The following is a 27,263-nucleotide window of genomic DNA, read 5'->3' on the forward strand; positions in this document are numbered from 1 at the left end:
GTAAATTAAAAATGTAAAATTGAATGGATAGAGGTCCAGTACAGGACTGACCCAAGGAAGTGAACTTTAAACAGGAACGTTCTCCGATTCAACACTGGGGAAGAAAAGAAAGCAAGAAGAAGGATTCATTTGCAGTTGACCTGCAATAGCAAAGTCATTCACTTTCCAAATAGGATTAAACTTGTTCCATCAGCCATGACATGTGAAAAGATCATGGCTATAAATTCCATTTGCTGTAATGAATTGAAAGTGTCTGAGTTTGCAAGCAGCACTCATCGTTGATGGACAGCTAGATTTGTGCAGTGTTTTAACACTAAAATTAGCTTCTACAAAATAAAAAGTACAGAAAAGGTGGCAGCAGTGACAGATTTTAAAGCGTAAAAAAATTGACTTTATTGTTAGATGGAAGCTGAATAAAGCTAGAAATAAATAGTGGTTATAACCCTGTTACGTAGATAGCTTGTTTCATTCTTGAGTGAGGGTGAACACAAAACTGGAAAAAGGCATCTGTTTAGGTTTCTCAGCCATAGTTCAACAAGAATAAATATCGTTACTTAAATGAGGAAAAATCGAACTTTTGTATGGTATTGCTTGTAAGAAGTAAGAAAATGGAATTGTATTGAAGGATACTTCATTCAAATCAATTTCAATGTACGTCAACATGACTCCACTGCAGTCCATGAAACTGCATTGGTGTATGTATTTTGTAAATTGAGTTAAAAGCTACACTCTTTAGTTACTTAATAACCTTAACTCAGTGTGGCATCAGGATCATGAGACATTTGTACTTTGATGCTTGCAGAACCAAATGCGGCTTCAGAACCTATTTCCCCAAATTTGTGTGTTTGACGTACACAATTTTATGCGTATTTTAAATGCGCCGATTGCCAAGAAAAAATCTCAATGGGTGAAAATGGCTAGTATTTGTGAAAAATTTGAGTTTCATTTTAATTGATAAGGTACCCAGCTGAAAACTGTCCAAGATTTAAAAAAAAAAAAAAAAAAGCTTGCGCTAAATAGAGGAATGAAAATGTAATAGCTTCTTAAATTACTGCAAGGTTAACATATAATTAATTTGCTAATTTTAATTACAACCCTACAAAATGTGCTGAAAAATGCTCAAAAGGGAGAAGCAGCCAGGTGCCAGCCGTGATTAACCAAGGTTACTAGCAATTTTGAGGTTTCTATTAACCATGTTACAGAAATTTTAAAAGCTCCTTTATAAAAACAGCGCATTTATTGAAACTTAGCAGGGTTTTCATCTTGCTGTACCTTTCCATTGCTACAGACTTGCTGTCATTTGCTTCACTCTTTTCCAGCTAAATCTTTTATTGCAGCTGAAACATGGACTGCTTTTTCTGTTTGTCACACACTGTTATACATACACTAGGTATTTATTTTGATCATATAACCAAAAGAGGTTAACTATTGTTTGCAAAGTGCTCTGAGCACCTTAAGTGCCAGATAGCTGCAAATATCGCAGCTGAACACTAGAAACACAAATCCTGAAGAAAATGCTCTTTCTTCCCAAGGTGTCCTGGGACATGCAGTTTGTAAAGCAGGAATATTGCTGAAACTGCCTTTTCAGTGGAGAACCTGCTCTGCAATGCTTTATATGCACAGACAAATGTAAATTCTGAGTTAAAAACAAACAAAGAACAAAAAAATCTGCATGTTTGCTTTGCATTTTAAACAAATCATGGTGTAAAAGAATGTCTTGTATGTATCAAATTCCACGATGTATTATTGTTCTTTTTTACTGTTGTTATGTGAGTCATGTTTAAGTGTCTGTTGTTTGGAACTGTAATAAACCTTGATCCATCTATGTTTAAAAAAAAAAAAAAAAAAAAAAGAAAAAAACAACAACATAAAAAAACCAAACCTGAAGCATTGGTGTCAAAGGAAATTAATTTCCTGGCTGGCTTGTGTTTTTCTCTGAGGCAGATATTGATGAGTGTGCAGAGGGGATCATTGAGTGTCACAACCATTCACGCTGTGTTAACCTCCCAGGGTGGTACCACTGTGAGTGCAGAAGCGGTTTCCATGACAATGGAAGCTATTCTCTTTCCGGGGAGTCCTGTGTTGGTAAGCAATGATCAGCATAGCGCTTTTTTTCCTCCTTCTGCATGGTGTTACAAAGTGACTATTGAGACACTGTCCTGAGCAGTTACTGTGTTTAAGGCTAAAATGAGAACGCAAGCGAGCGTGTCTGTGTTTGTCAGCATCCCCAGCCACGCAGCGTGAGTGCTGGTTCAAGATGCGTCACATTTTTGAATGGTTATTACAGGAGGGAGGCAGTTGGAGATCCGAAGTGTGACTTACTGTGCTTTGCCATTTATCATAATAAGTTGCTGTAAAACCTGAAGTGAAAGTAGGCTTTCTGGGGAGCATAATAGGCCGCAAAAGGGGAAGAGTTGGTTTTCCATTTTCAAATTTCAGCAGAGCGATACGAGAACACATTTGGGGTATGTCTGTGTTGCTCTGATTTATTTGTTTTCCATTGTTTGGCATCTTCATCATTTTATTTTCAGAATTATGCAAATAGCATCAAGCTCTTTATGCACCATGTTTGCAGAATAAGGCCCTAAGACCATGAACGGAGAGGAATTTTGAAAGGGTGCGGAGGAGTTTGTCGGTTGTTTCTATGGGAGGACAAAGGCTGAGGCTCCATGAGGAGCTAGTGCTGGTCCTTGCAGTCTGGGTGCCCTTGACTGGCCATAAGACTTTGTGTGCCACTACAGCAAGTAAGCAGTAATAAAATCATAGTGAAAGATGGTAATTGTGACTTACCTCTGCCTTACAATTTTTCCACATTTTACTTATTCTCAGAAGTCTTATACATAATTTCTATATGCTATTTTATCAGATGAGTTTAAAACTATTTAGAAAGGATCCCATTTTAACTTATATAGAGGTACAGATCAACTTCTCATGGTTCTATGTACAGATCAACCTCTCGTATTTCTATGTCCTTTCTTTGGAATTTCAGTTACTTCATCTCTACTCAGTTCTATGAATTTTCTATAAAAGCTTTTCTGCTGCTTCTATGAAAGACTTTTTTTTAACACTGTAAATTTCATTTACCCTGTCCATAAGTGCAAAGGGCTCCTTCTAAGAGTTAAAGTATACAATTAAAGTAAAAGTTAAAACAAAAATTTGTAATAAAAATACATAAATTTACTTGTAACTTGTAACAAACATTCCCATCTTTTACAAATTTTGGCTATTAGAAGTCCTTGGGATAAGATAGCATCATGATTTAAAAATGCAGAGGAACAATAATTATTTCCAAAACCAATATTTTGTAGATTATCCAGCTATATTAGCTTTTTACACATTGTCCTAAGCTGGCGGGGAGCTCAATAAAATCACAGCAGTGAACTTCATGGGGGTGGCTGTGTAAAAAATGGCACACTTCACAACATTTTGTGACTTAATAGATAAAATACCACGTGAAAGTCCTGTATTTCTAAACAGATTCTCAAATGTTAAGAGTTCTCCTCTGGTTTATTTAAATACTGTAAAAGGAGCGATGGACAGAGCAATGTTGAAAATACTTGCTTTATGAGAAGTCAAAACATGACATAACCTTCAAAAAGCCCTGAGGCAACTGGGGATAAGAGGCATTTGTAGCATTGCTGATGCCTACCTGTACTGCTTGCATGGGGAACCCCATCCCTTGTCAGGCTGGTTTGGGACAAAGAAGATCTGAGGCTCAGGGTGATCTCAGGAGAAGACAGAGGCATAGACAAGACTGTGGTTTTGAATGGCCCGTAGCTAGGCTCAGCTGCTGAACAGGCCAGTATTGCTTGCACTGCGTCGCCGTTAAAGGGAAGGGCGCTTGGCTACCTCACAGCACAAAGGAGCCCAAAATGTTCTGTATTCTGTGGAGATTGAAGGGATGAGTTTTCGTGAAAGCAAACTGCCCTCGTTTTGACCTGCGCAGCATGCTGGAAGTCGGTAAGGTGAGGTGCTCATCTTGCCATATGCAAGTTGTAAACAGAATGTGAAAATAGCGGGGTTATTTTAACTAAATGGCTTTTCTGAACCATCCGCTGCAGGGTACCAGTGAGGAAGAGAATAAACCAGTTTATTTTATTTCATTTTACTGGTTAACCAATTAAAAATTAATTGAAAGATTCTGCTAACCCATATTGACAAAGAAATTTCAAACCATGATGTTTATTTTAAAGTGCAACTAAGAATTGGTTAAAATGACAGAGAGATAACGCTCTACATTCTAGCTAAAACTCGGTTTCTTGAACACTGACCTTCATCACATTACAGAGCTTGTTTGCGTGGTGGAGTATTTAGAGTCAGGGCCAGAGTCATTCACTCTATTTCAGATAAAAGAGGGTTCATCTGCTTAGCAACAGCATTTTGTCCTGGCGTATTTTACAGACTGCATACTGAAATCCTAGCGTGCACCTGAGGTGGATTTGGGCCATTGCCCTTCAGTATGTTTTGAAACGTTTCTTCTTCGTCCCTGAAGGACAAAACTTGGAGAACAATAAATAGCTAAGAACATAAATAAAAAAAGATTAAACCCTCCCCCACAAAATAATAATAATGATAATAACATATGAAAGTCATAAGGCAGTGGGAGGGAGCACTCAGCTCTGACAGATTGCCCAAAGCCCAGGCAGCCGGTTGCTTTTGCTGGATGCATTTGTGTATCTATTGGTTAACCCCCTTTCCCTCCGTTTATATGTATGGTGGTCTTAGAGCTGAGCCATTGCTTGCAGTGTCTCTGCACTGCTTGCAGAGACACTGCTTGCAGAAAATTTAAAAAAAACACATCTATTTGGGAAGTGGTGTGATACCTCAGTGCTTCTAAAAGCTTCATTCTCATTGACTAGGAGAAAACAGTGGAGTTTGTCACCTGGCAAGGGACAAATGTGTAAATCAACAGATGTGGCGGGGAAGGTCGTAATATTGCACCAGAGCTTGAGTAATAAGGATGTATGACTTAGCCAGGCCACTTCAAGCTTGGGAAAATTCTTTTATTGCTCAAAATATCAACCGAAGGCAGCTTTGAAAAGGGAATATATTTCCATGGCCATGCTTTTATAAAAGATGTCAGCTTCATAAGGTGATGGTGAGCAGGCTCAAATTAAGAGAATGTAATTTAATTTCCAGCGGTAGCGTTTTTATGAGGCACTGGCCTTTCACAATATGTTATTAAGAATACTGCTTGCAGACAAAAGACAATTGCTGTGCTAAGTTGCTACCAAAGTTCGCTTGGCAATTAAAACATGTAGGCTATAGCTGCTGGGTTGTTTGGTTTTTTTTTTCTTTTTTAATAGGAGCTTTGCTATGCTTTAAGGTAAACAAACAAAAATACTTTATAGAGAACTATGAGTTGTCATATGATACATATCCCAGTATTAACTACTATCTACTGATACCGTATTGAAGCAACTGACGTACATTGTTTTTTCCCTGCACTAAGTGCCTGTTGCCAAATACTGCTACCTCATAAGGCAATCATTGAATAAACCCTCACCACTGAATTTTCAGTGATAACCTTTAAGATTATCAGAACCAAAAGAAGGGAAAAACTGGCAAAGAAATGCTGTATTCTGGGAAGCTAATAATGTCCCACAAAGCTCGCTCCTATCTGCAGCAGAAAAATAAAAGCAAATCAAATTACACTTTTTAATCTTCATCTCTCTTTAAGTAAGATGCTTCCAGTCTGCAGAGAGCTGTTCAGACCCTGGAGTACAGAATTCCTGATTCCATTTTTTTCCATGATGTTTCGTGTTTCTGAGTCTCTACATGGTGGCTTGCAAGCACAGAAGGAAAAACAACCAGGGCAGCAGTCCCTGTCAGTTGTTGGTTATTTTTTTTTCTTTTCTTTAAGAATCAGTGCAAATTTTGTAGGGAAGCTTGACACGGATCCTCCTCCCACCAAAAAACCACAGGATTCACCATGTATTTTATCCTGAAAGGTTGCGTAGCTAGACCTCACTGCAGGGTTAGAGTAGCTGTTCTGGGGAAATGAAAGCTGGAAAAAGATAGGACTCAGCAGCTTGTGAGAGAAAACTCCGCATGTGTTAGTCTCCCACAAAAGTTGGGTGCAGCAGTGCTTGAGGGTCAACTCTGAATGGGTTTAAGATCAATTCCTGAAGCTTTCATATACTCCATAGTATGCAACAGTGTTGTCTGTTACCTAGATTAGAAAGTAAGAGAAAAGGAGGTTTGTTCTTTGTTTATTTTGCCCCCTTTCTGTGTCAAACAAAAAGCTAGACTCATCCTTTGAAAATCTTCCTATATGCCCGAGAACTGCTTTTCTATCTATCGTTAGAGAAGTGGTACGTAGACAGAAATGTTTGCGTATGGTACAGAGTATCCAAGGCCAACTCTAGAACCTGCTGTTTTATGCCTTTCTTCTGTTCTGCTCATGGAATTTCTTAAAGCTGATAATATCAGAGTCTGTGTCGGGGGATTTTGTCCTGCAAAATAAAAATTATCTTGCTTACTTTCCATTTAGTAAATTCTGATTCTTGTATTCTGAGAGAAAGTTGCGTTACAGGTCTTCAAGGTAATTGTGTTTAGTCATTTCTATATTTCTAGAAAGCATTAGTAAATCCTGTATTCAGAATCTAATTTACTATGCAGTGTTCTTTAATAGACCATTATGTCTCTATAGAATAAATGTACTATCATAAAATATTTTCTAACTAAAAATGAATCTATTTAGTGATTTTTTTTTTTCAAAGATAGTCCAGATCACTGTTTGATTTAGAAAGAAGGCAAATATGTTAAGTGACAAGTTGCCTGCGAAAAACGATATGTCAAAACAGTGTTTAGTTAACTTGTACATACATTGGTTTTGGAGCCCAGCATACATTTTTCACGTTAACTTTATACTGTAATGGTTTAATGTACCATAACAGTTAAAATTAGCACATTAGCAGGGTTCTTTCTTCTGCAACAGCTTATCATGATATTACAGAGCACTACGCTGCATGACTTGCTTGCACACATTTATTAAGGTGCTATAGAAAAGTCATACCATTGAAACCTGAATAGCCTTGAAAACTAAGAAATGAAGTAGCTAGGGATTGGTTTAAAATTTCAGTGAAACCAAGTTAATGAACTTGTGTTGATATGTACAGTCATGCTTGTCTTCTACCCCATTCAAATACAGTGGCCATGGGACCTCTCATAATATCTGAGGCAAATTACTTCTCGTTATAACCAAAAAGGATGGAAAAGGAAATTGCATGTCAGGGGATTATTCTATTCCATTTTTCTTCTGATTTCTTGTCTGCCCACGTCACCAAGCTCTCTTTATGTACTTTGAGAGTATATTGGGAAATGAGCACATCTTGGGTGGTTTATTTTCTTTCTTTTCCCATCCACAAAATGTGACTAGTTGCATTGTGGCTACAATACATATGATCAGGTACTTGTTGCTGTACGTTCGTTTAAAGAAGCACAGATTGGGAGTGTTTGAAGAGTGAAGATCGTGATCAGTTTTATGACAGTCCTGTGCAATATTTGAGGTGGCATGTCTCAGCAACAATCGCTTTGCTGTTGGCTATAGTTGTTGATAGAAAATAGCATAAGGCTAGCATTACAAACAAGTTTCTGATTATGGTCATTTCCACTGTATCCTCACTTTTCCTTGAAAAGGAACTGTGTGGAGGGGGGAAGTAAAGCTCTGCCACTTTTACTTGGGTTAATTAGTAGTCTGCCACAGATTATCTCAATACAATGAATAAGACTGCAAAGTCCTATTCCAGGTGTGAAAATGAGATTGTTTTCACAGGTTGACAGGGTACATGAAAGAACTAATCCCCCCAAAAGTCAAGACAGACATCTTGTTCTTGTGTTATATATAGGGAAAGACTACGGAGTCTCCTTACGATTTCACATATGTACTTGTCCATTGTTCTTCAAAGTTGCTTGATTTATAAATGAATATTTCATCTTCTTCCTACCTAGTGTTGTTATAATGGGAAATAAGATTTTTGTACAGTTTTGCCTTGCCCATCATTAAACGTTCCAGTTTTGGGCCTGCATCTTCTGAGAGCAGTTGTGGAAAAGCAAACAAAACCTGAGGGGAGTGTGGGGAATTTAAGCTGAGCAAGGATTTGAATAATATAAAAATAATCTATATGCAAGAGTCTTATCATACAATTTTCATATTCATTAGAAGATTGTTTCGGACATGTTCAGAATTTTAAACTAGGCTAATTTTTCAACACCTAAGTAGACACATTGATTCCAGTTGTTAAGAGAAATGTCATCCTAAATATGAGTATTTTCTTCCATGTTTTGCATAGCCGTCTACATGCTGATCTCATGTCAATATGAGCAAGTTCATTTGATCAGCATTAAACTGAAATACTTTCTTAAGCTAAGTGAGAGCTACCAATACGGGAGCATTTGTCTGGGGTTTTTTTCCTTCCCCACCTCCCCCAATCTGGTTTGAGGCTGAAAGAGTGAAAGGGACAAAAACATGTTACGCTTATAACTTCTTGTCCTCAAGTTACTGGGAACATTGGCTGTTTGTTCTGACTTTTAGAAATGCAATCAGTGACAAGAAAAAACTGCCAAAGGGATGTTCGCAGAAAATTAGCTCTATTAAAAGTTCAGCTGGAAATGAGTGCAGTGTCCAAGCCTTTTATATTTGATTAATGACTAAAAATTTTAAATAATAAATGCCATAAAATAGTAAGAAACCATCATTTGAATAAAGAACGAAAAAAAAAGCAAACTGAGTAGCAATTAGGAATTTATGTTCACGCTATGTTACTCAGCTTTGCTTGATTGGCTTCTTTGTCAAGAATGTCCCATTTACCGGTTTGGGCCGCTCTTAATGGGGGCATCCTTTTTATGTGTGCTAAACGGAGAACAGCAGCAGCAGTACGTAAATAGGGTGTTCTTCCCTTTTGGATATGTATAACAGATTAAGTTGGCTTTGTGCAGTGTGAACAGGTCTGTACTACTGAGAATATGAATAATGTTAGTTTCTATAATTGCTAACATCTGGCTTTCCATAAATCTGTTAAATTACATGGAAACAGAATTAGATTTCTGTGTCATAAGTAAAGCAATTACATGGAACTCTGTAGGCAATATGGCTTTATATTCATCTGTGAAATCCTTTTAGTTTTGAACTGTGAAAGCTACCCTTCTAATCTGCACTGTAATCCTGCTACATCAAATATATATATACTATTCAAGGAGCCCCTAATATGGTGGGGAAGAGAATATTGACAACGCTTGGTGAAATCAAACCAAAGACAAAGTGAATGCTTCGTTTATACCTTTGTCTTCCACGTAAAATACAAGTCAAAGTCTATTGAAAGGAAAATGGGATATTTTTAAGAATATTTTAAGTCTTACAGTAGCTGTTTGGGTATAATTCATTTCATACCAGTTCATTCATAGCTCTCTTCATGTCACTCTTCATGGTTTTTACCTCCTGTGATACTCCGGCACTTGTTAAACAATGAACTACAAGTTTTAATTTCTGTTAGTGCAGCGCCTTTTACACCACTGATAGCGGACCTTTCAAGTACTCGGTTAGTGCTGAGCTATGCAGTAGAGCAATAATGTTATATTTTGGCAATTCAGAATGTCAGGGCAGCAAAATACACCATTTTTAGGGAAGTCTGAGCGATGAGCAATCGAATTGTGCTATCAGGCCACTGGGAACATCTCTTGACAAAGGAGTGGCCCACAGGTTAGCCCAGGAGTGAAGCCCTGCTGCAGTGTCATTGCCTCCGGCTTCCCTCTGGGTCTCTAAGCAGAAAGAGGAACAGCCATTTTCTGGCGGCCCAGGCCCCTGACTCGGTTGTGCAGGCTGAGTTTGCGTTTGGTCAAATCCAAGGGCACTACCACATTTCCACTTGTTCCTGGACTATTTATGAATTGAAATCAGGAATTTTACTAACCAGGTCGGAGGGAATTTAGTGATTGGATTGTTATAGGGAGTTTCCTTCAGCAGATTGAGAGAATTGTTAACGTCTTTTTAAGATCTGACTTTCTGACGAGATGACTTGTGAACCCGTGACACTTGTCCAAAAAGTAGGGCAACTGGCCATCACATCCCACCTAAATTAGACTTTAGGTAATTTTTTTTTGTAAATTCTATTGAATTTTTAAATTTGTTGTTTTAGAAGGGAATTAAAAGTCCTCTTGGGTAATACTGAACAGTTACAAATTTCACACTAGCAATAAGGTCATTTTAAGTGGTGTGAGGGTTCTTCCTTGTAATTTCTGAATTCATATAATGGTGTTCTGGAATTTTCATGATAGAAACCATCACATACTTCTAAAGGATTTTCTTCTTCAGCCTTCCTCCCACTGTTGCTTACAGTTTTCATTGTTCATATTGGAACAAAAGAGAGCCACCACTTTACTGGTATTTTATCTGGACAATCTGTCAATATATTGTTTAAGAACAGTCCAAAGTTATTTTCTAAAAGAAATACCTGTTTTTAACAACGTGATTAAAAATCTCATGGCTTTTGCTGCAGGAAAAAGAATGCTGCATTAACTCCCTAGATAAATTCATATTGCATAATTATATTTTACCCTCCAAAAGCAATTTTAATGAGATACTGTAATTCACTTTTCTCTAGTGTATAATGATTTTCTTTTGTTACTTATTTCTTTGTGTCATTGCTAAATCATACTTTTTCTGCATAGCTTTGTTCTAAGACTTTTTTCCTGTATAAGGTGCCTCTGATTTCTTTCTTTATTTCCTTTTCTTTTTTTATCTTTTTTTTTTCTTTTCAATTCACTTATACCTTCCAGCAATGGGAAAAGGATGCAATTTTTGCTTTTAGTATGGGAAACGTTGATCATGCTAGGAAGTTATGAAGAATAGTGCAATTCTATTTTGGTGTAAAATCCAGAACAGAGAGTGGTCTAATTGACAGAAAGTCCCTCTGATTGTTTGCTAGTTTCCAGTCACTGGGAAATCACTATACACCCTTGTCTGAAGGTTCAAGTTCATCATACAGTTCCACTAGGTATGTCAGTCTCAGCATTTACAATTAAGCCTGCTGGAGATAGTTTAAGAATTCTTGGTAGAATCAAAACAAACACAGAAGAATAACCTAAAAAAAAAAATCAGTGTTTACTATCTAGCAAGTAAATATGGAAGATATCAGAAAGGTGGCACCCTCTTCCACCAGCAAGGTGGATGAGCAATAATTACTTAATACAGAAATAAAATTTGCCCCATGAAAAAAAATGTCCAAAGCATTATAAATCTGCTGTTTTGCAGATATCGATGAGTGTGCCTTAAAGACCCACACCTGTTGGAACGATTCAGCCTGTGTGAACCTGGCAGGAGGGTTTGATTGCCTTTGTCCATCCGGACCATCTTGCACTGGAGACTGTGCCCATGAAGGCGGCTTCAAGCGGAACGGGCAGGTGTGGACCTTGAGGGAGGACAGATGCTCCGTTTGTTCCTGCAAGGTGAGATCCAGCTGGTCTGGGTTTCAGGAGTCCTTTAATTCTCTGGGCTCATGTCAGAAACCCAATATTGCAGTGCCACCGGTGTTGGCAAAAATACTAGCCTAAGGCACTGAGGCAAAAGGTAAGCTCTGCTGTGGGCACTGAAGCTGTGATGGGGCAATTCTTCTGGGAAGTCATCTTTTTTCTTATTTTGCACAACCACAGACACAGGTGAATGATGGCTAACCCTGCTGAGCTGCTACCATGTCACCCTGCGGGCCAGAGCCACTCGGAACGTGCCTTGATGAGGGTCTTGCATTACCCTTTAACACAATGTGCAGGCAATTAGCACGCTTACTGGAAATGTTGAAAACTGTTTTCAGTTTCTCTTTCACATGAATATGCGTGTCTCAGGACATGTAGTCAGCCATCTTCCTGTTGGTGGTGTTTCCCTGTACTTGGAATACATGTGAATTAAGTGGGTGAGAAGGAAGGGCTGAGCATGAGTCAAAGGTTAGAGGACCTAGCAGCAGGCACTTAATGTGCTCAGGTGAAGAAGGGTGAAGGCAAGCTTTCTCTTCCTCATCCCAGCTTGGCTGTGTTGGCAGCTCTCCCACTTGAGCAGTGCAGCGCTCTCTGCACCTTTGGAGAAACCAGGCATAGTATAAGTAGATCTACCTTAGAGTTAACACTTAGATCAGTTTTTTGTTTTTTTCCCCCTGGAAATTATCAGTTCTTTTCTGAGTATGGTAACCAAGTTAAAAGAACATTTGACTCTGCTTTCTTCATTTTCACTAGTTAAAAGAGAAATGCTGTGATTGAAATTAGAAGAATTTTGGAAGCGCACCAATCTGAGAGAGAAATAGTAGGTCTTTTATGGCCACTTTGACCTGATGCGTTCATAGCACTGGTAAAGCTGTCCTTAGGCACAGCAGAACACTGTCGGCCCTTGCATAAGTGAAATGAGATTTTGGCCACTGTGAAAAGCTGAACGTAGAGCATGAGAATTGGCCTATCAATCCCCATGTCTCAATGCTTATGAGCGAGAGAAGCATTAGAGGGTTTGAGGGGGACAAGGGGGAAGAGTTGTTTTGAAGTTGCAAGAAGCTGAAAGCCTCATCATTTCTGTATTGCAATAGTATAGCAGAAGGGAAAGTTAAGACTTTAGAGTGAATAGAACCCGCGAAGTACCCTGCTGTTTTGGGCTCAAAAGGGAATATGTTGTTGTTAGTTGCTATATTTTTTACTTCAAGTAGCCTCAAGCTCCCTAAAACTCCTCCCTTCAGAAGCTGAAGTGTACAACTCCACTGAATATATATCAAGCTTTTATTGTGATCTTGGGGAACTGGCTGGCTTATGAAAGGATTTCCAGTCAATAGAATAAACAGTTTAATATATGTGAAGACATCTGGTCTGCCTTTGCAGAATTATAACTATTAGTATTCCCATTTTAGATTGCTTGTAATTTGTTTTATTTGCCATTTCTCATTGCACTTATTTCTTATGTTGAATGCTCTTATTAGTATATGAAAATATACAAAATGATTAACTAGTACATAGATATTTTAAACTAAGCCTGGCACTGTTTGTTGCTATGACTCTTCCTTTATATCTTCCTCACTTTCCAGTTTTTTCCTCTGTGAATTAACATTTGCATTTAATTTCATTCCAGTAGCTGTCTGTTTCAAGAGCCAAGTTCTTGTCTATAGAACAGGGAACACAGGGAGAGCTCCTCCTTATCATATCCCAGGCAGGACGTAAAGTCTTCACTCAGTGTCTATTGAAATATGTTATTGAAACATATTTTTATAAATTGTGATATCTTCCAATACACCAGACCACTTCTCCAACCTGCTGCAGGACTCTATCCTTTTCATGCAGTTGCACGGAGAGCTGACCCTGCTTGACCTTTTTGCAGCCTGCTCAGCTTTCAGTGAGGAAAAGGGCAGAGTGTACCTAAATCATTCCTTATACTTCTTGCTCGAACTTTGAAATGATCCTACTCACTTTTGTCTAGGAGACAAATCAGCATTTCAGATTTAAAATAACGTGTTTTCTTTTGGTTTTTCTTTTGTTATGGTTATTTCAGGAAAGGTCAGATGGATATATTTTGTGCATTGGCTGAAACACGTAGATCCTATCTTGAAAATATTTTGACTTAAAACCTGGTGCAAAGGAAATTAAATAACTTAACTTTGAAGTTCATTAAGTATGTTTTTTTGTGGAGTAGGGTACTATGGAATATGAGAAATTGTATTACTTCAGTTACATAATGAAGCAAAGTGTCATTAGTGAAGCACAGGGGATTATTTCAGTGTTTCATCAGACCCAATCTCTTCAAACCATCCTCGTTCATCTGAATGAATATAAAGTTTACAAAAACATAAATTCTCAAAGCTATAAATTAATGTAGTACCTTAAGTGTATTTGATGTGTCTTCTACAGGCATCTTCCTGAACTCTTGTGGATTTAATACACAATCAAATTTAAGACTGGTAGAAATTTGAAGGGGAGTGGGGAGCTGTTGCTCTCTCCCATGAAAAAACTAAGCCTGGCTGTACAGCCTGGCTATATCTGGGCTTTTGAGTCTGTCCTCTGATTAAGACAACCCTCCATTCCCTGTATGAAAAAAGCCTGGAGGATAAGCACAGCACTGGGAACAGGGCGATGTGCCAAGGTGAAGTGTGTTCCTGAGGGTGAGAATGGTTTGGTGGTTTGGTTTCTGCAGGGTCTGATTTCTGTCCAAATTGGCTTTGGGACTCTGTGGAAACTTGAGTCACTCTTTACAGCGATTCCCTTGTGTGTCAGTTTTTCCTTTGGTAAGAACAATTTTGTGTTCATACCACTGATGCTTATGAAGCGTGTCGAACTGATTCGGTGAGGAAGGTGGGGAGGGACAGGTACTAATAAGATGCTATATGTTATTACCCACCGAAAGAAAATAAGTTGCTTTCTATATATTTCTCAATTTTCTATATATTTCTCAATGGTACTGTACAGCTGCAAAGATGCAAGTGAGACGATGTAGCTTAAGAGGCTTTGTGTCACTGCGGTATAAATAAAGGCATGGAACTAATGAGGTTGTAGATAAAACACAGATGCTTAAAGAATAAAGAGAGTAGCAGTGTATTATGATTGCCAAAAGGTCTCCGGCAAAATCGTCAGGCTCTGTCAGTGTTCTGAAATACAGAGAGTAAAGGCAACGTAAAAGGTTAGCTGCTCCCCAGAGGTAACAGCACAGGAGCTCAAGAGAAGCACAGAACTACCAGCACTGTCACCAGCTGAAAGGGGAATTTGAAAACTAATCTTGAAAGCTTGGAAACTGAATTGGAACTAAGCAGACAGGTTATTGTTAGCCATTATTAATCAGCACTCCGTTATGGTGAGGAGAGAGGCTGCCATTGTCGAGGGCGTTGGGTTGCCCGGACGCCTGGCACAACCCCACGTGCCTGGAGCTAGTTAGCCTGGCAGAGCTTTTGTGCTGAGCTGCCGCTTGATGTCTGCCCTCAGCAAGGGGTGGAAGATGGTTGTGCTTTCCCATCTGCAAGAAAGGAGATTTAGTCATAACTCTCTGTCAGGGAAGGCTTTCAGCTCTCTTCTTTCACCACTTGCTGAAAGGGGAGGATGACTTCGTTCTTTGTTTTTTGTGGAAAGAGTTTATTCCCAGCATTGCGTCTGGATCTGGTCGGACCTGTGGCTAAGGAAAAGGGCCGCTGCCAGTCTTCCTTACCTTATGATTTACTGAGACTGCTGAGTAAGGAAATAAAACTTGTTTATAGCCACAAGTACAGAATCCTTAAATATCTTAATTTGATACAAAACTGAATAAAGACTGCAGGGCAATCTAGTCCTATGCCCTGTGGTTGGCAAAAGAAGTTCAGATCCCTCTTAACCTAGCATGTTTTCTACATTTCCATAATTCTGTGTTCTCTTCAGCTTTCCTTGGTAGGTGTAAGAAATCATTTTACTTATTCTTACAACAGAAAGTCATATTCTAATCAATTCAAAACCATGATGAAGTGCAGCAGTGACACTGACTGATATGGGTATTGCGATTCACTGATGCTGATTTTGTACGTGATTGTGGCCAAGACTGGCTTTGCTTAAAAACAAGAGCCAAACACAGATTCCTACATCAAAACATAAACAAAACAACCACCGATGCTATATGCTGTGGTTATGGCTATTTTGTCTGCCTGTGGAAAAGACATCCTGGGCTCCCGTTACTCTTTTTAGTAATCACTTTTCAAAAGGATCAGAGGAAATAAATTCCCTTGCTTTGATAAGTATCCCTTTATTTGGTGGCTATGAAAAACTTTTTTTCCTTCTTACATCAGATACAGGTTTATAGACTCAGAACAAAGTTCTGATGAGAATATGGAAAAACTGCAATGAACTGAGTGGAGTTGTTTAGGAATTGTACAGTTGTGATCCAAAGCAGAAAATAGCTTCATTCCTCTCACAGCTCTACCTTCAAATTGGCTGCAGGGGACGCTTTGCTTGAATAAGGACTAATCCAATAACTAGCATTGAATACAAAAGAAGTTCATGTCAAAGCTTTTCAATAATCTCCTCATTATTAACTGTGATTTCAGTTCCCAGTCTACGTGTAGCATATCAGTATGTTGGCTCACCTACAGTAAGGGATATAATTTTAAACATGATAGTCCATCCAATTTTCATAACTAGAATTAGAATCAATTTGTTTTTCTGTGATGCAAAGAGAATATATCCTTTTCTCTTTACATGCAGAAGCAATTCTTCTGTTTATCTCAAACAGTTCTGTTTAATGGTCTTGAACAAAATGGGCCATCCAATACTGTAAGCAAATATTTAGCAAAATCATATTTTGGAGAGCCTGTGGAATACAGGCCCTCTTTAATACATGAACTGCATTATAATGGATGATGATAAGTCCGTTTAGCTTTAAGCTGGTGTACTGTAGGTCCAGATGTGGAACAGAACCAGTGGTGAATTCAGAGTGAAGAATGATTAGTGCTACTGTGATTTTGCTATATTGTGCTCCTATGAAGTTAAAGGGACCATCTTCATAACTTCTATTTATTTATTCAAGTTACTTTCTTCACAGTGATACATTCAGTCAAAATAGTGCTAAACAGATATTATATGTATTAGGGTGGCAACTGCTTGAAGAGTTCGTTGATGTAACCAATGAGATATGAAATTGCTTCACTATATTTCTTCTGAGATACTGATTTCTTTTAAATTCAATTAGCTGGAGACAGGAAAACAGTATTCTCAGATTCAGACAGTACTGGATCCATGCACTGCTAGAAATTGGGACAATATTGGTATTTGAGGTATTACAACTGGCAGGATTCAGTCCTTGTTGGCGGTAACATTGAATACATTAAGAACTTAATATTTCCTGATATGCCAAAGACGTGCCCTTTGATATGTATACCCTGTGACCTTATCTGGGTTGCTGTCTGGCAGTTTGTGGTTGACGTCAGGGCAATGTGTCCTCGCAGGACGGGAAGATTTTCTGCCGGAGGACAGCCTGCGACTGCAAGAACCCCAGCGCTGATCTCTTCTGCTGCCCAGAGTGCGACACCCGTGTCACCAGCCAGTGCCTCGACCAAACTGGGCACAAACTCTACCGCAGTGGGGACAACTGGACCTACAGCTGTCAGCAGTGCCGTTGCCTGGTATGGGTAAAGCATTTTGGAAGGGAGCAAGAATAATAAGGATTCTGATTTTTTAGCAAAGCGTACCTGGAAAAGCAGGCTCTTGGCTCTCTCTTCACCTGCTTTTCAGACTGGGAATGATGATAAAGCACTTACAGAGCACCAGAGAACTGAAAGCTACGCCATCAGTTTTCCTCTTACTGCTGAATAAGTAGGTCTAATGAACAAAATGAAAAGCTTGACAAAAGCTTGGAAACCTTGACACTATATTAACTTCAGCATTAGTCCGCTTTTGAGAACTTTTATCAGGTCGTCTGCTCTTTAAATGACTTTTTAAAATTTTTTTCACATGCGATGGATTTGGTTGGGGGAGTTTCAGCTTTTAATTACATCAGCTGGTGTACCTGTCTTATCAAAATGGACAATGCAATTGGGTTTTTTATTTAGCATATGCTGGAAAAATGGAATGCCAGTGCCACGTGGTGAATTAGCAAAAATTAACCAAAAAAAAGAAGGATAAACAAAACTGAAATTACTAGACAGACATGCAGAATAAAGAACATTTATTTTCTCATTAGACACTGTAGATTATTTCCCTAAAGCTTTAAGTTTTGCACAGATATACTAATTAGTGCAGCAATGAACTTCATTAAAATTATCAGTTTTCCATTTATAGCTGTCTGTATAACATAGTATTTATATATGATATTAATCAAGAGGTGTCTGAACATCAGGAAACAAATTACATTCAAAGCTAAGTTACTGTTAGGAGATAATTATCCATAATGTACAGCAGTAAGTATTGTATTTTGTATTCTCCTAAGATTATTTTTTTTTTCCAATGTTCGCAAAAGAAGAGCAAGAAACATTTGCAGCCAGCAGCAATGGCAAATATTACATGTGACATGTTTTACCAGGGATACTGAGTTTGTGGCTAGCAGTTCTTTGTCTAATTTTATGATTGGGTTAACATACAGAGCTCAAAGACAGTGATGGCCTAAATCAGTGCTACATGTAGGGTTCTGTGCAGTGTGTGATGTTGTCAACATCTGAAGTGCTTACAGAGTAGCATAATGCAAGTTATTGGAGCCCTTCGCAGGTTAAGTTCAGACACGCACAGCAATACTCTACAGAAGTCACCTGACGATTCTCTCTTCACCATGTTTCTATCTACTAAACTGCTTTTTTTACAAAGCTAAATAATAAAATAAAACGACTCAGTGGAACATAACTGGTATTGCTCTAACAATTCCTTTAGGAGTTGACAGTAAAATCAATTTTGGCTGTTGCTAGTTAGATCAATGTTCAACGCTTCTCGAACATACTAACCTACATCTATCTGCAGTGTTAATTTTCTATTTAAACAGTTGCTGTGATCCCGCAGAGAGGTTTATGTGACCAGGCATAGAAAGAATGCATGAGTCTACAAGGCGATCACTGCAAAAATTATAGTTTATGGAAAATATTGGAACCCAGTATTTAATGCTGCCTTTAAAAACCCCAAAGAACTCAAGTTCCCCTGCTACGATGATGACAGTGGTGATGTTTAGTCAAGAAACAACCAGATGATAGTCTGCTACATTTAGGAACTTCAGCTCAGTATTCAAACATGCATTTATATGATCAGTCAAACTGAGAGTTTATTTCAATTTCCATTAAGTTTATTTCAAATTTGGCAAAATAAAACTTTTCCGTTTAACAGGGTGCAAGGTTTCTTGGTAGCTAGTAAATGGCAACAAATTCAGGGAGCTTTGCTTCAATTTTTACAGGAAGGAGAGGTGGATTGCTGGCCTCTTCTGTGCCCGAATCTAAACTGCGAGTACACAGCCATCTCAGAAGGAGAGTGCTGTCCCCACTGTGTCAGTGACCCCTGTCTGGCTGACAACATCACCTACGACATCAGGAAAACCTGTCTAGATGGCTATGGAATCACAAGACTTAGCGGTGCTGTATGGACAATGGTGGGATCTCCTTGTACAACCTGCAAATGCAAGGTACGATGGGCAAGGTAGAATGGTGATGGAAATGTATGTTGCTGCATAAAATCAGGGTCGCTTTCTGCCCTCGGAAGCTCACGTTCAGATCTCGGGGAAGTAAATGAGACCCGAGGGCAGAAGACTACAGAAAACCCACGCCTTTTGTGTTTTGCAGGGTGGAAACAAAACAATTCTGTGCTTGTTGAAAATGTTGAGCGCAGATATGTAATATCCTAGTGCAACTTTCAGACTTTCTGTTGGAGAGCCCTTCAGGCGTTCTCAATATGAATCTAGGCTAATATTTTAATAATTGCATAATGTCGATGTTCATGAAAATGTGTTTTACAGAGCTGAGGCAGAGGTAAGCAGAGGCAAAAACACTAATAAGTGTTTCACCAGCAAATACACAAGTAGAAACGCATTGCAGCTCAGAGATGATGGCACTCCCACAACAGAAGTGGGAAGGGAATGTCACAGTTTCTGTTCCCTGATCTCATCAAGATGTATTTAATCCAATGGCTCTAATGCAGAAGCGCAGTCTGTCTCCCTTGCTCCGTGCAGCGATGACCCCACTGCGCTAATATCAGAATTATGAAAATGTTGTTTTGGGTTATATAAAATGTTCTTCTGTTCACTGTGGGAAACCAAGCTGTTGCTCCAGGGCTTTAAATTATTGAAGGTAGCTTTTCTGCCGTTCTTCAGAGTTTTTCCTATTGGTTTGTGTTGGATTTTTTAAAAAGGGAAAAATTGCTCATTTGGGGTTTTGGTGGTTGCTGTAGTTTTTTATTGCATAAGATAGTTTTGTAAATGACGGGATGTTGCAGAAAGATATTTAACAATGGATTAAACTCCAAAGCTGTATGGTTTTTTTTCCCTCCATACTTATCTGCCGTGAATCAAGAATCTGAACTGTCTGCTTATTTCAGACAAGCAGAAAGCTTCCCTGTATGGATCACATCAAAACTCTTTCCATTAACTTTCTTGCATGGGAGAAAAATCCAATCATCTCTGTTGCCATTGCTTTGCTGTATTTTATTATGGGGACCACTGAGTCTTTCACATCCAGGTTTCTAGTTCATGTGTAGTTCAGGCCAGTTCAGTGCTATAGGACAAAGTCAGCCTCCTCAAAAAGCCACCACAGTTGGGACCAATGAGGACACCTTGGGATGATGGCTTAAGCAGATTTTTGTATGCAGTGGATGTGTCAGAGATGCATCTATCTCTGCGTGCCACCAGCCCCTTTGCTCTTTGTGACTTGTTCTGCGGAGGTGATTGACACCTGCTTGTTTGTCTGTGCAGAATGGGAACGTCTGCTGCTCGGTGGATTTAGAGTGTCTCAACAATAACTGACGTAGTCAGACTGGACTCTGCCGAGGGAGGAAAACTGCTGAAGTTAACACCTGAAATGAAGTCGTATGCGTTGGCGTTTTATACAACAGACAATTACCAAAGTCTCCGCACGAGGAAGATGTTTGGGAGTTGCCTTTGGGACCTATCACTATGCTCATCCTTGCTAGCCTTGTCTGGGTGACTTACAGTACAGCGCATATAAGTCAATGGTTGTTAAAAGTTTTCAGTGTTGTAAATTACACACTTTTCCTGTCAAGACATTTGCAAATATGTTTAAATTATTTCATGGGTAAACTAATGCTGTATTTTTGTTTTAATTTGTGTATTGACAACATGATAGAATTCAGCTCTTCTTATTTTGAATCTAGATTTTACAACTAAGACAGCCTGTTGTGATTTTTGTCCCATGATATCACATACTTAGTTCCAAGGTCCCTGTCAGATGTATTTATGAAAATATGTATGTATGTACAGTCAAATTGCATAGTACTTATATTTCACAGCTGTCCAACCTTTTAAAGCATTCAAAGGTATATTTGATTGGACAGAATGGAAGTAATCAAAATAAGTCTCTTAAAAATTTATAAAATTAAATGCCATGAACTTAATGAAATGGCAAAAAAAAGCACTTTCTTCTCCAAACGTACGGAGCAGCAGCAAGACTCCTGTAGTGAGAAAAGGAACTAAAACCACATTCCACTGCCAATTCAACACGTATTCAGGAAAGAATCACCGGTCATTATCAGTATTCTGTTTTGCAAGAGAAACTGCAAGTGCTGGAAAAGGGTATAATCCCTCCGGATTGTGCAGTGATAAAACAGTCAGAGACCCTTAAGATGATATAATTTAAATTGACTAGGTTAGAATTTGTTTTCAATTGTAACATCATTGATGAGTTCAGAATTTTTCCTTTTTTGTATTTACAGTAATAATGATGTCTGCCAGTCTCAGTTACTGCTACCATAGTGGCAAAGTGCAGAAGCACCTGTACCAGCGACATGCGGGACAGGAGACCTTAACACGTGGTAACTTTCATTACCCAGTTAACAGCTCAGAAACAGATTTTCTCTTTTCCTATTTTAGGACATACAAACCCACTTAGTTTTAAATTTACCAGGCGCACAGTGTTGTTTAGTACCTAAGTTTAGACAGAAATACAAATTAAAACTCTTAGCTCTGTATCGAGGTTAGAGTTTAGATTCTCTTCAGCTAATGTCTATTTTTTTCATGAGGCTAGAAAGTTTGTGGCATTAGAACAAGAATATATTTCTACGGTGATGGCATCTACAGCTTAAATGTCACCTTTTTAACGTGCTGTTGTGTTTTGTTCTGCTCATTTGTGTAGTGTTTCTGCTTTTTGTTTATTTAATTAAACACACTGAGTATATGGAAAAGAGTGCAGAAATAAGTATAGTGGCTACAGTTTGGAAAAAAGTCTACATTTGTGAGTTTTTTGTAGTTTCATGCAGAAAATGTGAAACTGATAAATAAGAATGAAGTGTGACTATACAGTGAAAAAACTAGTCGTCTTTTAAATGAAGTACTATTATGTTTCTTATGAGGGGACAGTGGCAAAACAATATAAAAATTACTTGCAATCATTCAGACAACTTTATTCCCATTTTTTAAACAGAATTTGTTTTATCTAACAGATTTGTGTGGTAAAGTTACATTTATTTTCTTAAAATGCCCCATCATTTTCAGCGACTAATGTATTGACTATATTTGCATTGCCCTAATGATTGTATAATAAGGGAAACAGTTGTGTTTTATATGATACTCAAAGGATGTTTGTAAATCATAATGTCAGCTCATTTTGTATATCACATTGTAAAACCCAATGGTAATTCAGTTGGATGAGATATCCAGTGGGCTGAGATATAAAGGGGAATGATTTAAAACTTGTGGGCATCTAAATAAACTCCTATGTACAGATTGCTTTCCCTTAGTTTTATTAGCAGAGTTTTAAAACACTAATCACTGTCCTTTCCAGACTTGAACTCGTGATGTTGCTAAAAGGAGAAAGAGTGTTTGCCCGGAGATGTAGTGTCAGATTTGTAAGAAATACTTTGTTTATACTTACTCGGACAAAATCATGTATTCTAGTCTGTCATACACACCAATTTCTGAAGCTCTGTGAATGGGATTAAAGACAGTGCGGGGTCTGAAAATCATTCTTTTCCCATTTACCTTGTAGTAGTGAAGCGCTTTCCCAGGATGCTTTCTGGAAGCTCCGGGCCTTGTTAGGATTGTATTCAACAGGAGAACAGAAGTTCACGTTTTTCCACTGCACAGACCAATTTTCTTCCAGAACTTAAATGCAGATTAATTCAGTAAAACCCTTTCAGAGCATTTTATACAGCATTATCTGTCATTATCTCCAGAGTGATACAGCTTGAATTGTTTACACAAAGCCAAAATATTGACACAGACCTGTTTGTTTATGTTGCATTTTAAGCAGTTACCTTGACTGTGGTGAACTTTTCCTTATGAAGCAATTTGATCACTAGTCACATCACATTTACCTTCAGAGTACTTGGAAGCCACAGCCCCAGCTCAAAGAGCACGTTGAGGAGGAAAATTTAATTCACTGTGTTCCTCTGTGACCAAGGTAAGAACCTTCAAAACCTCTTTCTTGATGAAATTCCCTATTGCCTATAAACTTATGGGCACTACAGTGAAAATGCTGAAAAAAAGAAAAATCAAGGTTATTATAATAAATTCTGAAAAATCTCCTCTTTGTTTGTGAGATGGACCTTCTCTCTGCTCAGAAGATAAGAACAATAGTATTAACGTGAGGAGGACTACCAATATAACTTCTGTGAAAGGAAACTTACTGCTAGTTGAGGGACTTGGTCAAAACTCTCACTGTAGGCTGTTGGAATTTTGTAGCTGTTTCTACTTATTTATCCTGTAAAGGATATTCTCTCTGCATGTAACACCTCTGATGACAAAAAATAAATGAGTGAGAAACAGAAAACGAAAATTCCAGCTCTGGTAAAATGTCTTTACCTCCTCCTTTTGGGAGAAAGCTCAGCCTAGGTACTAAACCAGAACATTGTATTGTGTCTTGTGAGGGAAGCGACTTCTCAGTTCTGGTCCCTGCGTATTTGCAAACTCACCTACTGAGATAAACCAAGTGCAAGTGTTCCTTTATAGTGGCTCCTGGAGTCATGGACCACACTTGAGCCATGCTAGTCACTATTAAAGCCAAAGAAAATCCAAACTATTCCCCACAAATGCTGAATAATACCAGCCTAATTCACAGGAATGTGTGGGAGATTGATTAGTGTCTCTGTATTGCCTCAGAGACCTAAATAACAACTGTCTTCCAGTAATATATCTTCTCCCAAGAGCTGTGAGTGAGTTTTCAGGTATAGCTGTATACAACATTTAATTAATAACATCTTTTCAATCAGATTGCAATGGCAAACAAAACACCGTCTGTTTTTTTTTCTGTGGCAGACAATTATGTTTTACAAAACAAAAGGTAAAGTGTCAGGAGTGATTACACAAATGGTGGATTAGATTGTAATAGAATTAAATCGTAACTCCTACGAGCAATATGGGAATGTCTCACATCTAATGGTACTTACATAATCATCATTAATGAGGGGATTTTAAAAGGGCCCCATGATACAGTTCGATATAAAATTTTAAATGAGTGTTGTGATAAGACATAATTGTTTGAGGAACATATTCTGCCATCAGAAATACGTACCTGCCAACAAGCTACTGTTCCTCTTAAGGTAGATCTTTGGCAGTCATCGAAATTTAAACTGGTGTAAGGAAGACGCATGGTGGTATAAATTTAAAAAAAAAAAAAATTAAAAAAAAAATAATTCTAGCCTGGCGTGTCTGAATGCTTCATATTCAGTTCTTCTCTCTTACTGGTAGGAATCAGCAATAACTCTGCTTCAGCTGATCATCGACCTCAGAGGGGTGTTAGTGAAGTGCTGGTATTGCTTGTAATCTGCAAATATTACTTGCAGGTGCTAACAGGATTATTTCTTGCTACTAGCTGCCAGTAAACAGGCCTGCATAGGCAGGTTTAGGTATACCTGAGAAGGGTGTGTATCAATAAGCTGATAAAAAGGGTCAAATTCAGGGTTTTTTTTAATGAAACCATCACCAGGACATTCACAACACATAGGCACATGATGTTAAAAATCGTGGCCAGTCAAAAAAAAAAAAAAGGGCCCCCAAAACTATATATGTGTCATTTAAATTCTTTACTGCTACTTCAGCTGCGCAGTGTGAGGGATGATGCAGTGAATTCTGATGAGTGGATTTCTGGCTGGGAGCCAAATCTGCTTCAGCAGTGCCTCGCACTTGAATTATTTTTCTTCCTAAATTTGTACATGAGATTGTTTTATTTGAGTGGTTTGATTGGAATTGAGCGGTGTTTGGAAGCAAGCCTTACCATGTTCTCTTTGAGATCGAAGTAGCTACAACAGGATCTGGAGCAATTCAAGCTTCTTTCTTGTACGTGCCTCTACCCTGACAGGGAAAAACCACCTTGGGAAAAGGCGTGGAGTTGCCGAGCCAGCTCGCTTGCGTTTGGGTGGTGCTGTGGTTGCAGCCAGTGGTTTTACAGGGTTGTGATAGTATTTACCCTGGATGCAGCAACAGATACACAAACCCTCTGATAGTGGCTTTTGGTTGCCATTCTTTGTTCTGTAGTTTCTTTCAAACGACTAGTCATGTCACCCATACACCATAACATATTTACCTATCCCAAAGCTCTTTACTATTGAATGCCTACGTGGTTATATGTATACATATGTAGATGCACCAGGCACTTCAGTGAAGAGAGGCTTAGAAGTTCTGCAGCAGATCACACCATCACTCAAACACAAAGCAGAGACCAGGAGCTTATTGTGAAATGAAACCAGAGTTGAAAAATCCTGTTTTCTAATAATGCAGCTGATTGATTGCTGTTTGATTAACTCTAAACCTACTTTTTCTGTCACAAGAATTGCAAATGTATTTGATTTAATCCAGTGCTGCTTTAGACTAGTTCTGACAGACTCCCGTTTGCACTCTTCAGTATTAAATATGCAGATTTGTTTTCCTACCTGAATATTACGCAAAATTCTCATCCGGGTGCTGGAAGGTGTGGGCTTTGCTACTGTTGTGCCTCCAGACTCAAAGTGGGCATTTCTTTACTCGGTGTCTGTGAAGTTAGAATCAGAGAATCACCGAAGTATGTTCAGGTAAGGACTAACTTTAAGGGTGAACTCTTACCTGTTAAGATAAAGGTTAAGGAAAACTGAATATGTATTTTAAAAGTACATTTGTAGCTGTAGAGGTGATTTTTCAGCCTGACCGCAGGTTTGGCCACTTGCTCACGTTTGTATTAAATCATTGGCTGATTAGTTCACTGTTTAGCGGCACACATTTATTCTATGATATGCAGGGTAAAAGACAGCTTTGAGAACTAGCTAACTGCTGCATGAAGTCATCCCGATGAGCAGGTTTTCGTGCAAAAATAGTATTTGTTAGAAACTACCACAGAAACGCCACCAGCACTTTCTCAAAATCAGAAGCGAATATCACTTGTGTGGTCCTGGGCAACGCACTTTTGCCATATTTTTCTTTTTTTCTACTGGCGCAGCATAGCAAGCCTTTGGAGAGCATTTGGGCTGCTGAGACAAAATGCTATTTAACTGCTGCTTTGGCTCTTATGTGTGAGCTACCACTGCCCACAAGTGCGGTGGTGGGAGGCGGTAGGTGCTGTGGGCGCGATGTGCTGAGGGTGGCCATGGTAGGACGTGCCGCAATGGTGGTCGGTGTGCTGGAGGGTCTGGAGGAGACCCTCAGCAGTGTGGCAGCAATCACATGTTTCCTCTTAATGGGTGAAGCAGAGCAGAGCAATAAGCTTGATTCCTCCCCCTCTTCCCACCCTCCACCAAAGTCAGGAAAAAGTCTTTGGAAGGTGTCTTCTGGTGGTGCCTTGGAAATGTCAGAAATGCCAGGAATGATCTGCTTTTCTTAGTGTGTGGGACAGTTAAGGATGAGCTTCCCAGGACTGGATGGAGGAGGATCTAGGACTGGATGGAAAGGATGGAAGTAGTTAAATGCAAAACAAAGCAATCCTTACCTCAGGGGGCTAATTAGTGATGTCAACAGGTAGTACTAAATTGTCTTTTGAATTTGGAAGTATTTTAATTCTACTTAAACCAAAAAGTGACTGTTCCCTTCTTTACAGTTTATTCTTTGCTTTTCTTGATTCTTTTGCTGATCTCTCAGGCCTTCCCATCACTACAGTCTTACAACCTGAACAGGGACTGACCAGATAACATGAAAACTAAGCAAAATAAATACGTGCTTTCATGCCTATACTAAAAGGAAATTTGGAGCCATAACTGATTTTTTTTTTTTTCATTCAAATGTCACTTTTTTTTTATACTAGTCATAGCTAGAATTAATGTTGTAGTCTGGACCTCTGTCTCAAAAAACCCTGTTATTATTAAAGGAAGCCAGACCAAATCATGTACCTAGCTTGCAGATGTAACACTCTGTTTGTTTGTTTGTTTTTTTTTTAATGACCTCTCACTTAAGTACTTACTCTCTTGGGGAGCAAGGGAACTATATCTCTGCCATTTGAAAGAATGACTCCAGAGTGTCCCTGAGCATGGTCTGTTCCATGTCCTTTCTGCCTGGAGTTCTCAGAACTGCCTCAGCAGTATCTGAAAATGCATTTGGTAAACCAAGAACATGGCTGTATCTGAAGCCAAGTCGATAGACCCATAGAAGGGAGGATAGGTGAGCCTGTAATTGATAGTAGTCTCACATCAATCCTTATCAAAACTTTAGGCATCACCAGAAAGTATTTAGGGACATGCAGGATGGTGTAAATCAC

At 38.7% G+C, this 27,263-nt stretch overlaps 1 protein-coding gene across 1 annotated transcript in view; it reads left to right on the forward strand.

Moving 5' to 3' along the window:
- NELL1 (neural EGFL like 1) overlaps window positions 1–22,319 on the forward strand; it is a 304,211-nt gene extending 281,892 nt beyond the window's left edge. Inside the window, exons 16-20 of the mRNA XM_050897767.1 lie at window positions 1,945–2,085; window positions 11,252–11,445; window positions 16,917–17,093; window positions 18,842–19,066; window positions 20,348–22,319. Coding sequence (XP_050753724.1) covers window positions 1,945–2,085; window positions 11,252–11,445; window positions 16,917–17,093; window positions 18,842–19,066; window positions 20,348–20,398 — 788 coding nt within the window. The 3' untranslated portion in view covers window positions 20,399–22,319. The remainder of the gene's footprint in view (window positions 1–1,944; window positions 2,086–11,251; window positions 11,446–16,916; window positions 17,094–18,841; window positions 19,067–20,347) is intronic.
- The last annotated feature ends 4,944 nt before the right edge of the window (window positions 22,320–27,263 follow it).

This window comes from Gymnogyps californianus, chromosome 5 (genome assembly GCF_018139145.2).
Source record: "Gymnogyps californianus isolate 813 chromosome 5, ASM1813914v2, whole genome shotgun sequence".
NCBI lineage: Eukaryota > Metazoa > Chordata > Aves > Accipitriformes > Cathartidae > Gymnogyps > Gymnogyps californianus.